Consider the following 15273-nt stretch of genomic DNA (forward strand, 5'->3'; position numbering starts at 1 on the left):
AGGGCATGTGACTCTCTCTCTCACACACACACACACACACACACACACACACACACACACACACACACATACAGACACACACACGCGCGCGCGCGACTGGCCCCTAGTCCGGGAACCTGTATGTGAACCGGGGCACACGACTAACAGCATCACACTGTTCCCAGGGCTGCTTGAGCCAGCATGCCACAAAGAGAGCCATGTTAAGGCTGACGGGGCAAGGACCACAGAGAGAAGCTCAATGACCTCAGTGTTCAACTGTGTGGCACTCATGTGAGATGTGAGACGTGAGACTTGGATGTTGTGAGTGACCATTGCAGACAGGAAGCCTCCTCAGAGTTGCCCAAGTGGACAAAGTGACAACTGAATCTTTGTGCCTGCCTTGTGCCACTGGTTGCCCATAGCTGGCGACACAGCCCTGGTGCCCCGCCCTGGCCGGCAGGTGCAGGAGCCAGAGCTGCAGGTGGTACCTGGATGTTCTGCTGCATCTTCCTCTTCTCTGCCTGCAGGTGCTGGCAGCGCTCCTCCTCCTCCTCCACCCTGGCCTCCAGGTCGTGACAGATCTCCTCCAGCTCCTGCTTCTTTGAGGTCAGGCGGGCCCGAAGCTCCTCAGCCTCCGCACACAGCTCTGTTTCTGCCTGCAGCTGCTCCTGAAGCTGCATCTTCTCTGCCATTAGCTGCAAGGAACACATGCAAAGGCTGTAAGTCCCCTGCAGCTCCCTGGTAGTCCTGAAGGGAAATCTCCCCGAGACAGACACTATAGGCTTGATTGCCGGTTGATGTCACTGTTAGCAGCTGGAAACTTCAGAAGCAGAGACCTAGTTCAAGCAAGAAGGGGGGAGGGGGGGTGACGCACACACATCTTGGAGGGGATACTGAGGCCCTGGACCCTTCTTTCTCTATGCTTCCTTGGGACAAAGGCGTGAGCGACTCTGCTCCACCACACTCTCTCCGTCATGGCGTTCTGCCTTGATAGGGGCCAGAGACCACAGGCCAAATCTCTTCACCCCTTTCCAGGTTATTCATCTTAGGTACACTGTCACAGCAACAGAAAGCACATCCAGGGTGGGTGCTTAGGGCTCAGGCTCCCGGCCTCCTAGAACACGGACGAGAACAGCTTCCACGCAGAAGTGCTCGTGCGCCCATGCAGCCCCTACCATCCTTTACCATCCCCTAAGCGCTTCGGATTCCCAGAAAGCGGGCTGAAGGGTTGGTTATATGGCAAGCTGGGAGCCTAAACCAGCACTTCTGCGCTCTCCACTCCACTCTGCTCTCCCATTGGACTGCAAAGTGTTTTCTAAGCTGAAACCAGTCTGCAGGCTGCAGGCCAGTAGGGGGCAGCACTGAGAGTAACTGAGATTGATGGGTGGAACCTCTGACACCCACCTGGGACTGCAGAGTCTCCATCTCTGTCAGCCTGTTCTCTGCAGCCAGATGCTTCTCTCGAACCTTCACCAGTTCCTCCTCCTTGGTTAACAGCTCATCCTCATAACGCTTTGAGTTTAGCAGGGGCTTGACCTGGAAGAGAAGACAGAGGCAAGAGTGAAGGCAGCTGGGGGCTGCCCAACCCTAGAAGTTCCCTCACCTCTGGAATGCAAGTTCTAGAGATGAGCAGCAACCAGACCTGCTATGTTGGGGAGTGCAGGCCCAAGTGTACAACCTTTCTAGAGGTTGGTGTGGTGCTATCTTGGGGACTGCGGGCCCCAAGCATGTACAATCTTCCTAGAGGTCGGTGTGGTGCAACACGCCACAGACCTCTGACCCACTTAATTACATTGCAGGGAAACCATCTTTAATGTGCATAAAGATGCTCATGGCAGCATTGTTTATAATGCCAAGATTCAGGACTGATACACAGCTCCATCTATCCTCTAGGGAATGGTTCCAAAAAGCTGGTCCTGATAGGAATTTTAAATAAAAAGTGAAAAATACAAGACTATGTACACAAGTCAAAGCTTAGCTATGTAAGAATGCATACAGTTTACATAACTGAGATTTATTGTGAGTGAAAATAAATACTGAAACATCATGGCGTTGGCTCAGGGTGAAGCCTATGAGTGAAGTTTTATGTTCTTCCTGATGCTTTCTGTATTTAACATATGCTATACATTACAAGCTAAAGGAGCCAGGACAAGTTGCACAGGAACTTTTTTTTGGAGACAGGATTTCTGTGTAGTCCTAGCTGTCCTAACTATGCAGACACAGAGGTCCACCTGCCTCTGCCTCCTGAGGGCTGAGATGAAGGCGCACGCCACCACGTCCGCCTTGCAAAGGCACTTTTAAAGACTGAGGATGGAAGTAGAACGTCTGAGCAGCTAGCTGCTATGGGGCACCTCAAAAGGCTAGTGTCTCTCACACGGGGCCAGGTGTGACAGGCCCTTACCTACAAATGCTGCTAAGTCCCAGGCCAGGCATTGCCATCCACAGCAAACAACTGGTGCTGCTGGCACACACTCTGGACAGGACCAGGTTAGGCTCACACTGCTATAGAAAGGCAACAAGCCCTACATGAAGAGGAGGGGGCTGAGTTGCTCCTGGAGACCCACCTTGGTGAAGAGCCTCCACCACTGCCAGTTGCGCAGCCTGAGGTAGGCAGCGCAGTTCCTCTGTAGGACCTTCATGGCAGTCAGCTGCTGCTGCCTCTTGGCAAAGGCCCTACAGGTGAAGGGAACAGTCAGCAACTCAGGAGCAGGAAATTCATGCATGCACGCATGCATGCACACACGCCACACACATGCACGATGCACACACACCAGCAACCCTGGCTCACGAGTCACTGCACACACACTGGATGAGAAGGGCTCGGGTCATTCAGCCACTGCCCTCCACTGAGGCACTCATAAACATAAAGGGCAGTTTTTAAAAAAAAAAAAAAAAAAAAGCAGTGACAGACCCTGCTCAGTACAAATCTATCTGTGACCTTGGCCAAGATTTCCATCTGTGCACAGGGGGCGTGGGCTTAGGCTATTCGCCTCTGCTGCCTCCCTGCCTGAGCTGCTGGTGGTGCACAGTGTCAGCAGCAAATGTGCTGCAAAGGTGGGTAGAGAGGTATGCGTGGGAGAACTCCACTTCTCCGTGCACCACAAACTCATGCTTGTCTTCAGAGCTCATTCCGGGACATGCCCTGAAGCATGAGCAGAGACTCGGGGACCAGGATGCTGCTATTTTGCCTGCCACCCTGCAGCAGGGGAACTCTGAGCACAGGATGCCTCTGTGGAGCATAGAACTCCATGAAGACAGGCATTGACAGGCCAGGGCATCCTTGCCCACGGGGTGAAAAGTGAGGATTACAATAAGTAATCTTGGGACAAATCTAAGCTGTTGGCTGACTCCCACACATCTCTCTAAACTTCATAACAGCCATTTCTACCCATTGACAGGAGAGACTCAGGAAGCAAACAGGCAGCAAGAGCTTAGGGCCCATCCCCAGACAGGTCCCTGCAACTTACTTCCTGGCCAGGTAGCCCCGGCAGCAGGCCTGGAAGCCAATGATGACGTCAGTGATCTTCAAGTCCCGCTCCTCCTCCAGGTGGGCTAACACTCCTGCCCGGAAGAACACTTTGCTCTGGCCAATGCGGTACAAGTTGCTGTCAAGCTCCAAGGCTTTGATCTAGAAGGAGAAAAGCAGACTGTGCCACTCTGTACACTGGGAGGAATGGCCAGGACCTGCCTCAGCCCAGCCTTCCCAAAGTGGCTGCACCTCCTCTAGGAGCCTTCTGCCTCAGGACCCGAGAACACGGGACACAGGGACACTGAGAGCAGAAATGGCATGGGGCAGACTGTCAAAGAAACAGGGGCCTCCTCTGAGACTTCGTCTATCTCCTACCCCTGCACCCTGAAGTCACACCCACAAACACTCCACAGGACGCCCTCCACTGTGAAGCAGCTAAAGTTCACGGCACCAAGGTCAAAGCAAGGGCCCTCCTGGGCCTCAAGTCCCAATAACACCTGGAGACCCTCGCCTGTACCCTCTCTGAGACCATTTCCCACAACTGGCAGGGCTGTGGGCACTGCCCAAAGCAAGGCCAGAAGCACTCAGCACAGTGCCAAAGCACCCAGTGAGCACCAGGACAGCTTTAGTCAACATGACAAGTTTGAATAGCTCCAGCCAGGCAGCCCCGCTCCTTAGAAAGCCTACATGGTAGGTAGGGTGCTCTCTGCTGCCAACTGACTGGGTTTGAAATCACCCAGGAGACTCAGCTCTGGGTGTCTGTGTGAGGGTGTTCCCAGAGTTCACCTGAGGATGGTACAGGTAACACCACCCCACAGACTGGGGTCCTGAGGAAAAGGGGAGAAAGGAGGAAGCAGCAGGTGCCACTCATTTCTCCTGCCTAGTGCACATGTTGTGTCTTCCCACCACATTTTTTCCTCCCTCGTGATGGACTCCACCCTCAAAACAAGAGTCAGAACAACCGCCTCTCCCTGAAGTTGCCTTCGGTCAACTAACACAGGTAGATACGTGTACCAGTCAGTCAGCTTGCCTGCCTGCCTGCCTGCCTGTCTGTCTTGGAGGGATTTAGAATTAGCTCCCACTGGCATTGTCAATGAGTATTCTGTGTTGGTTCTGGGAGACACCTGTTCCTAAATAACCTTGTTAGTGTGTCAAAAACTCCTGGTATAAAGTCAGAAAACAAGGGATGGGGGTGGGCCTGTCCCGTGCCTGCCCCTAGCTCTCTTAGAGTGTGATGAGAGCAAGGAATAGTCATATCCATCTTCCCTGAAGACAGAGAGAGAGAACTCTGGTCCCTGGAGGAGGAACATAGCCCACCCCACAAGAGAGTGGCTAAGGGCCCTGGAGAAGAGGTAATCCAAACCCCAGGGAGACATCCCCCAGCCCTACCCTGCCCCCTACTGGCTGGCAAGCATCTGAACAGCAGGCAGCGTCCCCCTGCCCCACTTCCTTCCCCATCTTAATCCCCAAACCACAGCCCCTAAGCCTTCTGTACTCGGGAAGTGCTGAGATTTGTTTCTCTTCCAATTCCTTGTGCCAGCAGCCCCACCTCCATGGCTCTTCTGAGGCAGCAAGCAGCAGCTACTCACAAAGGCCAGGCTGGGAATAAGAAGAAGCATAAGAAATACAGCAAAGGGTCCAGGCTGGGCTGAACCCCAAGTGTGGCTATGGGCCACTGGGACCACTGGTCATGAAACCAAAATCCAGAGTGGGCACTGCACATCACACCAGGGCAGGGGAGTGTAGGAAGGAAAAGTCCAAAGGCACAAATTCCAGATGTTGGGTCGACCCAGGACCCATCCTGGCTGTTGAGCTGAGCACACTGAGCACAAACGCCAGAGGAAAAAGGCCAAGAAAGCAACAGAATGTTCCCCGAATAGAACAGACCAACTCCTGTCAGAATCCAACCTCCTATGGCCTAGTACTTGATTGCCCTGGTTCCAGCATATCCCTCACCACCCTCAGGGCACGGCAGAGACCACATGGCACAGACATCCACAGGTCAAAATGGCTATGGGACCCTTGTCACATGAACAGCTGTGACCCAGCAGCCAAAGGTTCCCGCCTCAGGACTCACCATGAGCACACAGGCCTGCTTCCCATCCATGAAGCCCTTTGGGATGGAGTTAGGTGTGAGGATCTCATACCTGAGGAAGGAAAAGAATAGCTGCTCTTCTACCCATGATTCACTGCTGCATGGACTAGAGCTTAGTCAAAAGTGAAGGCCGCCCTTCTGGAGTAGCAGGTAGCAGTAGTGCTGCTCCCTGAGTCTCCCAAAGAAGGAACCCATCCCAGTCATGCCCTGCTCCTTCTCTGGCTAAGTGTCTGAAAGGAGATGAGCTTAGAACGGACCCTGGAATAAGCTGCGGGGCTATGCTCTGCTCCCTGCTAACTGCAGTCCTCATCTGGGACCCAAGGACAGCCATGCTCACAGGTTCCCTGGGCACCGCAGATCAGCCCAAGGGATAAATAGCTGCATCGTGACAACAATCAGAACTAAACAGCAGGAAGCTGCAGCACTCCCCACCCCGACCCCCATTCTATAAGGACCCTCGGTGGCCAAGTGTCTGGCTGCTCCCTTTGTCACAGCACCAGCGACCATCGTCCCTGGGAATGTGGCCGTTCCTTCTACTCTCCTCACGACAGTGGTTGTGCTAGGCCGAATGGGATATCAGCTGGATTCTCACCACCCAGCTGGTGGCCCTGTTTGGGAAGCTTAGGAAGTGCGGGCTTGTGAGGAGTGTGTCACTGGGGATGGGTTTTCAGAGCTTAAAGACTTGGTGCCATTTCAAGTTTGCTGGGAGCTCCCAGTTTCCAAGTCCAGTAGGGGCCTGCCTGCTGCCATGCTTCCCTGCCGTGGCGGGGATGGTGATGACTCTTACGCTGAAACTGTAAGCCCCAAGTAAACCTCTCCTGCTTTACATTGCCCTCATGGTATTTTGTCACAGTTAACAGAAAAGTTGGGGAGACGGCAGTGGTACTAAGAACCATCTCCCCACAGGGCACAAAGGAAGGGTGCACAGAGAGCAGGCCAGACCCTACAGTTGAGAGATGGTGACAGCCCAGCTGAAGGGTCCTTCAGGAAGCAACCACCTGTGGCTCACCCCACATGTAGCCTGGGCCAACCAAAGGGCCGACTCACCTCTGCCGGAACTCCTGGAAGACCACTCTGTTGGGAAAGCCCTGGCGGCAGATGCGGATGCCCTCCAGGACGCCATTGCAGCGCAGCTGGTCCAGCACCAAGTGTGGGTCCAGCTTGCCAGCCTGGAGAGGAAAACATGCAGGTGGTCTCACTGCTGTGACCGGGGTCACAAGAACAGGGCAGGTGAACACTGCTGCTAGGGGGTCAGCTGCATCCTGCCCCGCCCTGCCAAGCATCCTCACCTTCTTCTCATGGTTGGGAATGATACAGCGGACAAAGTTGGGGTTAGTGTTCCTCAGCGTGGCCATGAGCTTGGCCAGCTGCTCCTTGTACAGCTGCCCCACAGTACGGAACATGCCCTTCCGTGTCTTGAAGGCACCGGGTAGGGCTGTCTCAGACATCCCGGCCACCTGGTCCAAGCCAATGATTCGATCCACTGTGAAGGACATAAAGCTTGTGAGTGCCGGCGCCACACCGAAGGTTCCCGGGGCACAAGAGAGACAGACGCCAAGACAAGGAGGAGGGTCTGTAAGGAGCTGCAAGACCCTTCTGCTCGGGACTGAGAAGTCAAAGGTCTCTGGGGAAGACACACCTGACCTAGACACAGGCACAGGGGGCGACAGCAAAGTACCAAGGCATGTCTCTAGTGCACAGTCAAAGCTGACCTGACCTTATGCTCATGTCCCCTACCCTAGCCAACTCTGGAGGCCACTCCTCCCAAGGAGAAGCAATGAAGTTGGTAATGTGTTTGGAATAGAAACAATCCCCTGAGGCTGGCTCTGGGGAGGTGTTAACCCTGGCTCAGAGCACATGTAGGTTCCTCTGGTCCCAGCTGCAAAAGAACTAGTATCTTGAGTTCACCACAGTGACCTTTGCTCCACAGGAACCAAGCAGTGGGATGTCCAGATATGTGAGTGCATCATAGCCAGGATCAGAAGATTCATTACATATAGTCCTCCCCAGCAGAGACCTGTACAGCAGGGCCCAGGGCAGCCCACGGTAGCACTGGAAACAGTTCTGAAAACCAGTGCTGGCCCATAATACTCCCAAGGGTCTCCCTGCAACATTTACACACTATCATATGGTACTTGGGTGCAGCCCGCGATCTTCATCCTTCAGATCAACCCCAAAAGACATGGCTCTTATCTGCATGGTTCAGGCCCAGCAGCAGTGCAGTGAACTGCTTTCTCCAAGGTAACAAAAACAAAAAACAAAAAAACAAAAAAACCACAACAAAACAAAACGAACCAAAGCAAGGAAGAGCCACAAGGATCAGTTTTGCGCAAGGACTAGGGTTAAATCTGAAGGCTTCTGTCACTGGAAATAGGTTATGCACTCTGTGGCAAAGACCAGTTTCTACTATGTGACCAGAGCTCTCTTATTTTGCATGAGGATAGTTTAAAAACAAAGCAAAACAAAACTTGCTAAAAATGGAAGCCACAGTGGAGCTGCAAGCCATGTGACCTTGGTGGCCACCAAAGCCTGGAGGTGAGAGGCTAGAGGAAACACTTGGATCCTAGAAAGGAAGGGGAATGTGGCTCCATGGCCGGCTGGTCCCTGTATGGACTCTGCTGCTGACAGACATGGCTAGTGCTCTCTGGATAACTGTTGAAGGATCATATAGCTGCCCTCAGCTAGACACGGAGCAGCACACACTGCACCTGACCCTCATGCAAGACACAGCTGTCCAAGCAGAAGACATGGCCTCTAGGGGGAGCTCTAAGGAGGATGGCAGCCTTTTCATGGTCTCCCTACATGTGAAAGTCATGCCAACATCCTTAGAAGCCTGGCTTTCTATTGGAGAGAGGCCTGCACCAGGCATACTAAGGCAGGAGCCCAGGGCAGCACAGGGAACAGGCATAGCCAGGCAGGAGGAACCACGGGGTGAGAACGTGCACGGCCCTGGGTACGCCACACAAGGGAGCCCACTCGGGGCAGCCGGTCACCTGATTCTAGGTGGAGAATGGGAAAGCGGCGATAGAAATAGGCTCTCTGAGTGCTCTGCATCTCTGCAACAGAGAGGTTAAAGCAAGACCCAGGCAGAGGAGAGGGAGAGAATGAGAGACAGAAGAACAGCTTCAAAGCAACCAGCCTACCAAGAAGGAGAGGAAGAAATGTACAGATGCTTGGGGACTGCGGACCTATATGGCAAGGTTGGGGCCGCCTGGGGATTGGCCACACGGGAGAGGTTCCTGGCCAGACAGCCAGCAAAGCCCCAAGGGGCCTCTGCCATGGAGGAGATGGCTAGGGTGCCGGTCAGGGGAAACTGTCCCTTTCAATTCAGACAGGCCTTCCTTATGAGAGTCACAAAGGACAAAAGACACCTGGCTGGTGTCAGGGGCCTCTGGATGATGGCTGGGTTCGGACGGGCCACGCGGGAGGCAGGGGTGGAGGGCAAAGGGCGTACCATCCTTCCACAGCTCCGAGACGAACTTGTCCGAGGACTGGTGAAGCAGTGTGGCGATGTTGTCGTTCAGAGGGTCCATGTTCTTCATCAGCCACTCGTCCGCTTTATAATCCACCTGCAAGAGGCAGAGACCAGACAGACCCTCCTGACTGCTGCCAGGGACACACAGACCCTTTGTGCAGACACCCTCTGACCTGCTGCTGCCATCCCCGAGAAGCAAGTGACAGAGGCCAACAAGGTATTGACAAGCTGTTCTCTGAGGTGTTGTCAATGGAGCTGACCATTAAGACCAACAAGGGACAGCTGAGAAAATGGTGTCACAGCTAGCCTTAGAACACTGTCTCCTTTAAAGTAGTAAGAACTTAAGCAAATATCCTCTTTATGCCGACATCAGAACAAACTCCTTGTTAACTAACATTTCTTTGTAGTCATAAGGCAAGTTATTTGTGCTTTTTCTTGTCTTCTTGGAACACCCACGTTTTCTATAATTGTGTTTATTGTTCTAACCTCTTTCAAATACATTCTCAATAATACAAGTTCTACTTTCATTGTAGAAGGTCCCAGAACAATACAGGCAGAGCAGCAGGCATCTTTGCCTCCCTCCCTCTCTCTAGCCCACATGGCAGTGGCTGCCACTGAGGAACAGGGTGGCGCTTCCTTTGTCCTAAGACCAGCACATACATGCTGTGAGATGGCAATCCAGAGCAGGTGCTGAGCAATACCACTGAGCACAGACATGGCCCAGCTAATTTCATCATTCAGACCCTGGGTGGCAGGCAGGGTGTCCCCTCCCATGTGACACATCAGAGGGCAGGAGAAGCATCCTGTGAGCCTCTGAGCTAGTAGTTGGGCACTGCTGGGAGGTGGGAGGGAACATAAAGCCAGGAAGCCTTCCGTGGGCAGCTGGGTAAACAGTGCTTTGGATTTTACTGTATTTTTCTGGGGAGTTTTAAGAGAGTTGCTTCAGCAGCCTTAGGAACCACACAGCCAGGCAACACAGGCCAGGAGAGCATGGGAAAGGCTTGAGGTTACCACTGAAGAGGTGCCAGCTCCATCCAGACTATGTGCCCCAGCTGGTACTGAAGACTGCAAAGAGCAGCTTTAGTCTCAGCAGAGTCTAGGTTAGGCTGAGGCCCCAGGAACACACAGACTAGGGTGAATGCCAGCCAAGGGGCAAGCAAGCGCAGCTCTACCACAGACCAGCTGTGCAGCCTCATGACAATGGCTGCTATCTACGGCGGGGACAACTCCCTTCCCCCTGGAATAGAACACAACTGATAATGTCTGGAGACACTGTGGGAGGGTGCTACAGCCAGAATTCTTGCAGGAGAAGCCAGGGGTGCTGTTCAACACTGCAGCAAGCACAGGCCAGTGTCCACAATAGACAACTGGGCTGCTAGGGGCACAGAAACCTTGCCTGGGAGTACTGACCCACAGGAGCTCATTTGATCCCTGTCTGCTCAGAGAGTAAAGCACTTTACCAAAAGCCGCTCAGTTCATAAAGTATCAGGGTCTCATTTCAGCTCCAGATTATAGCCACAGCCCTCCACCCCTAAAACACATTACGCCACAGTCTAGACACCCCAAACATATTCTACAAGTTTCCAAGACCACAGTTAGGCCTGTGTGCAGGCTTACTACTGCTACCAGCCCATTACCAAAGCTGTTTGGGCCACACCTCCACCCCAGAGCTGCCCTGCTTCTATGCTCCTGCCTCACCTTGCCAGCATAGTGGATGATGCAGAAATCAGCCTTATCCTTCAGCTGCTTGGGCTTCTGGAACTTGGGGTGGGTGCCCTGCTCCTGAACCACCTTCTCCACAAAGCTCTTGTCGGTGGCTTTAGGAAACCAGCACTCCTCATCCAGCAGGGCCAGGATGCCTGGGGGACCCGCCTGGAGAAAGAGGCACGGGTGAGCAGGGTGTAGAGTTATACTCAACCGTGGAGAATCCAGGGTGGGTGAGGCAATGCTCAGGCTTCTTACACAGAGGAGGGGGCATTCTCCAAAGAGGAAAAATAGTGTCATTAGAGAAAGGACTTGAGTTAAGAACGCTATTTCAAGACACTTCTGGAGTCTGGGCTCTGGCTGAGAAATAACGCACTGTAGCAGGTCTGCAGCAGTGGCAGTCACTAACAAAGCCACAGTGAGGCTAACAAGATGCACAGCTGGACTGCCACCCGCAAGTGTCTGGTTCTGGAGTGTGCGGGGTCTGCCAAAGTGACTGTCCCTGGACTAAGGGACCCTCCGCCTGAGCCCTAGCCCCCAAGCTGTGTCCACACTGCTGTTTAATGATGAGATGAAAGGCCGAGGACAGCTCCTTGAGGAGGAGAGGCCCCAGAGACCCAGGAGTCTTAGGTGAAGGTTACTCAGACACCTCTGCGAGCGTATGACACTTTGGAGTCAGTTGGGCTCCTGAGAACTATAAATTAAAGAAAAAACAAAAGCCCTCAAAAGGCCAGCATTACCAAAGTATGTGTTTCATGTTCTTCGGCCCACTGCCACTAACAGTGACCAGATTTTCTCCTGGGCTTTCTGGTCATCCAATTTTCTGTGTGACTCAATGGCCCAGATACTACAACTATTGTCCAAGCACATTCAGGAGGTGGCCCAGAGTTGGAAACAAGTCAGGCTTTGGTACAGTGCAAAAACCCAAAAGTCCAACCAGGTGCCCTAAGCTCCACCTGGCAGAAGCTATAAATATGACCTGCTTTATGGAGAAGGAAAGCTTCTTCTAGCCTCAGCCATCTCGTCAGTCAAGGCCATGGGATAAATGCTGTGGGGCTGTGTCAGTCCTGAGCAGACAAAAGCTGGGTTTTATGTGTATGGCTGCACAGTTCTGGGCTGTAGCAGGTGGGGCTGGGAGGATCCTACTTCACAGAAGCATGCAGTTTCTTTAAGACAGACAGGCCAGCATCTGCTAGGCCTGAGGAAAATGGAAAGCTCGGTCCCAGTCACCTCCCTACTGGATCAAGGCGACTTTGATGAGGGAGGCCTCCCAGGCTGTGAGCTCTCCAGACGAGACTGACAAGAGAAGGAACTAGATGCCCCACAACCAGGCACTGCAGAGAGGAGCGAAGATCCAGGCAGGCCAGCCTGGCTCTTACCGGCTTCTCAATGAGGTCGATGCAGGGCTGCAGGTCGAGGCCAAAGTCGATGAAGTTCCACTCGATGCCCTCGCGCTGGTACTCCTCCTGCTCCAGGATGAACATGGTGTGGTTGAACAGCTGCTGCAGCTTCTCGTTGGTGTAGTTGATGCACAGTTGCTCGAAGGAGTTCAGCTGCGGGGAGAACGAGGCATCAGAGAGGTCCCTCCTGCAAGGGCCCAAGGCCACAGGGAAGGAGAGCAAAGGGAAGGGATGCTGTGGACACCCCTAGGCACTGCCTGTAAGCAGCGTCCAGGATCTGGCATCCATGTGCCCTACTCCACAGCAGGAGACCTTTGCCGTCTGAGGGCAGCAGCGCTCTCCAGCAGGCTGACAAAGCCCTGCTTGGGATGATGTTATGAGATCATAAAGAGACTTAGCAAGAAACGGTGTTTTGCTGACTACGTTAATCAAAACACCAGGATGTGGCCATACACCTGTGCTCCTCGTGAGCAAGGGTTAGCTGTGGGCTTCCTCTCCAAAACTCTGACACACAGATGAACACAAGTGACAGCCTCAGATCCCTATGACTCCACTGTGATGTGGCAACACCTGGCATCTACTGCTGACACCACTGTGGGCAGCAATGCAGGATCTCACCAGCTCTCCTACTAGGTCGCAAAGCCTTCACGGACAGACACAATGCATGACCTCAAGGTGCGAATTTTGCCTTCGAGAACAGGTGACCAGGTATCTGTTCATGAAGTCTCCAAGAGCCTGACTCGGAAGGCCCGCCACTCTAAAAGTCTTTAACACACATACCAACAGTGTTCCAACGCAAAAAAGATTTGCCAGTATGAGCAGCTATGAAACTATGACAAAAAAAAAAAAAAAAAAAAAAAAAAAAGACTCAAGGAGATGGCAAAGAAGAAGCCAAGGGGACATCCAAGGGGTGTGAAGGCCAGAGCTTACATCAAAGATCTCGAAGCCAGCGATGTCCAGGATCCCGATGAAAGAGGCGCCCTGACGCTTTGTCTTGTCCAGTGCTTTGTTGATGCGAAGCACCAGCCAGCGGAACATTCGCTCATAGGTTGCCTTGGCCAAGGCCTCAATGGCAAAATCAGCCTAGGGACAACATCCAGGGGCACTGGGTCAGATGCAAAGTCTGAAGGCTGCATGTCCTTGCCCCATAACTCCACTGCAAGGCTTTCCCCAGAGAAACAGCCTAGGCACGGAGGATGGGGAAAGCGTCACACGGATCTCACTGCAATGCCGTACAATGACAGCAGCTGGAACGCCTCTATATCCCACAGCACGGTGGACCCAGATGTTTGCAAAGACCTTCGTTAACTGAGCAGTGGCATAAAACATTTACAGAAGTGCTAAGTTCCCAAGACCAGCTTCAAAATAACGCGGCTGGGAAGGAGGGTAAAGACTGACCAAGACTGGCCATCTGCGGAAGCTGCCTCGGGACAGGCACAACGGGTCACTCCATTGTTCTCTTGTTTTGCATGTTTCGAAAGCTCCATAATAAAAAGCCAGAATTGAAACTAAGTTAAAAGGAAAAAAAAAAATAATCTGCAGGAAATAATAATCCTCATGGGTTAAGACAATAAACACTGTTGCTTCTACTGCCTTCGCTGTATTTTCTAAAGTGTTTGTATAGCATTTTCTAATTGGGGGGAAAAAAAATCAAGGTTTCTCCTTAATTATTACGAACATGAACAGTTGGCAGCTATTACACACATTGGCTTTTGAAAACAGCATTCTTGTCTTTCCTACAATGGCCCTGTCCACGGGCTCACAGCTATCCAGTGGGATCCCTTAGGAAGAGCCTTGATGATAGATGCCATCCTCTAAGCGTTGGTGCCATTAAAACCCCACGACCCATGGATAAAGCCAGAGGAGGAGGTCTGGCCTCTGAGGGCACCAGGCCCAGGAATGACAAGCACATTTGCTTGGCACAGACAGGAAAGCCCTGCTTGTCTCTCAGCACATGTAGCAAGGCAGCAGGTGGTAGAGGAACATCTTGGACTGAGTTCCAATGATGAAGGAGCCACTGCTGGCACCGGGAAATCACACTACAGAAACAGTTGCCTCGTTCTAAGCATCATCTGGAACACCAGGCAGCCTAAAGTAACACTTTCCAAAGGTGGCCTTGGGCATATCCCTCTGCCTCTGATGTTCCCAGGAGCGCCACCGTCATCTTTGCCCTATTCAATAATGTCCACACGGTTGGCAGCCCAGAACAGGCCTTGCACTACACAGCTGTAAGATCATCTTCCCAGGAAATGTCCAAGTCGTGTGACAGAGAGAGACACACAATAGCATACCTGCTCTTTCGTCTGTGCCTTCTGCACATAGTCTCTCCCCACCTTGATGCGTGGGGTTAGGATGCCTCTGGTGAAGTCGGTCACATTGATCCCCAGGAGATGGGACACCTTTTGAGCAGCTGATATTTTCAAGAAATAAGGAAAGGAGTGAGAAACGGTTTAATTGAACCCATATGTAGCCTGTGTGCAAAGAAAAGTTGCAAAGGCAAATGCAGACTCACTGACTGAATCTAGCCACAGCGCAGGCCATGGACTCTTGGCCCAAACCAGTGTCACCGGAGATGTGTGCCCAGAACAAGAACTTCAAGGGGACAGCCCTGCCCAAGGCACAGCAGTCCACAGTGCCACAGCACAAGCCACACCACCCACGTCAATGTGTTTAGGAGGCTGTAAGACAATGCTGTGAGGCTCAGCAACTAAAACAGGAAACGGTAGTGGCTGAGCAAGCTGAGTTACATGGTGTCACATCCTGACCGGGGCAAGGACAAGGCTTGGGTTACTTTCTCTCTCAAGCAGAAATGGCTTTTAGCACCAGGACAAGTGGTTTGACTTCAGAAACAGAACTCAGGCCAGGAGAGAAGGTCCCCTAGCTCACTGCCACTTGTTGTGTATTCTACACCTGTACAAATGGCTCAGCTGGAGGAAGGCACAACAATGCACAGCTGTAGTCCCAGCCACTAGGACAGGTGACAGCAGAATACCACCAGCTCACAGCCGGCCTGAGCAACACGGTGAAATCCACCTCAAGAAAGGCCCAAAACCCTAAAAACAAACACCAGGGGACTGCACACCCACACACACAGACAAAGTTAAAAGGGGAGGGATCGGCTCTCTCCTAAGCATGACCAGAGTCCAGATGG

At 52.7% G+C, this 15273-nt stretch overlaps 1 protein-coding gene across 2 annotated transcripts in view; it reads right to left on the bottom strand.

The window, feature by feature from the left end:
• Positions 1–15273, bottom strand: part of Myh9 (myosin heavy chain 9) — an 82329-nt gene that overhangs the window by 12793 nt on the left and 54263 nt on the right. For both annotated transcript variants that reach the window (XM_051159900.1, XM_051159901.1), the window contains exons 11-22: positions 14414–14532; positions 13053–13205; positions 12102–12275; positions 10717–10890; positions 8998–9112; positions 6833–7026; positions 6591–6712; positions 5526–5595; positions 3447–3607; positions 2544–2652; positions 1384–1515; positions 468–674 (exon numbers count right to left, since the gene is read on the bottom strand). In XM_051159900.1, the coding sequence (XP_051015857.1) occupies positions 468–674; positions 1384–1515; positions 2544–2652; positions 3447–3607; positions 5526–5595; positions 6591–6712; positions 6833–7026; positions 8998–9112; positions 10717–10890; positions 12102–12275; positions 13053–13205; positions 14414–14532 (1730 nt within the window). The remainder of the gene's footprint in view (positions 1–467; positions 675–1383; positions 1516–2543; positions 2653–3446; positions 3608–5525; positions 5596–6590; positions 6713–6832; positions 7027–8997; positions 9113–10716; positions 10891–12101; positions 12276–13052; positions 13206–14413; positions 14533–15273) is intronic.

Source organism: Acomys russatus, chromosome 17, assembly GCF_903995435.1.
Source record: "Acomys russatus chromosome 17, mAcoRus1.1, whole genome shotgun sequence".
Taxonomy (NCBI): Eukaryota; Metazoa; Chordata; class Mammalia; order Rodentia; family Muridae; genus Acomys; species Acomys russatus.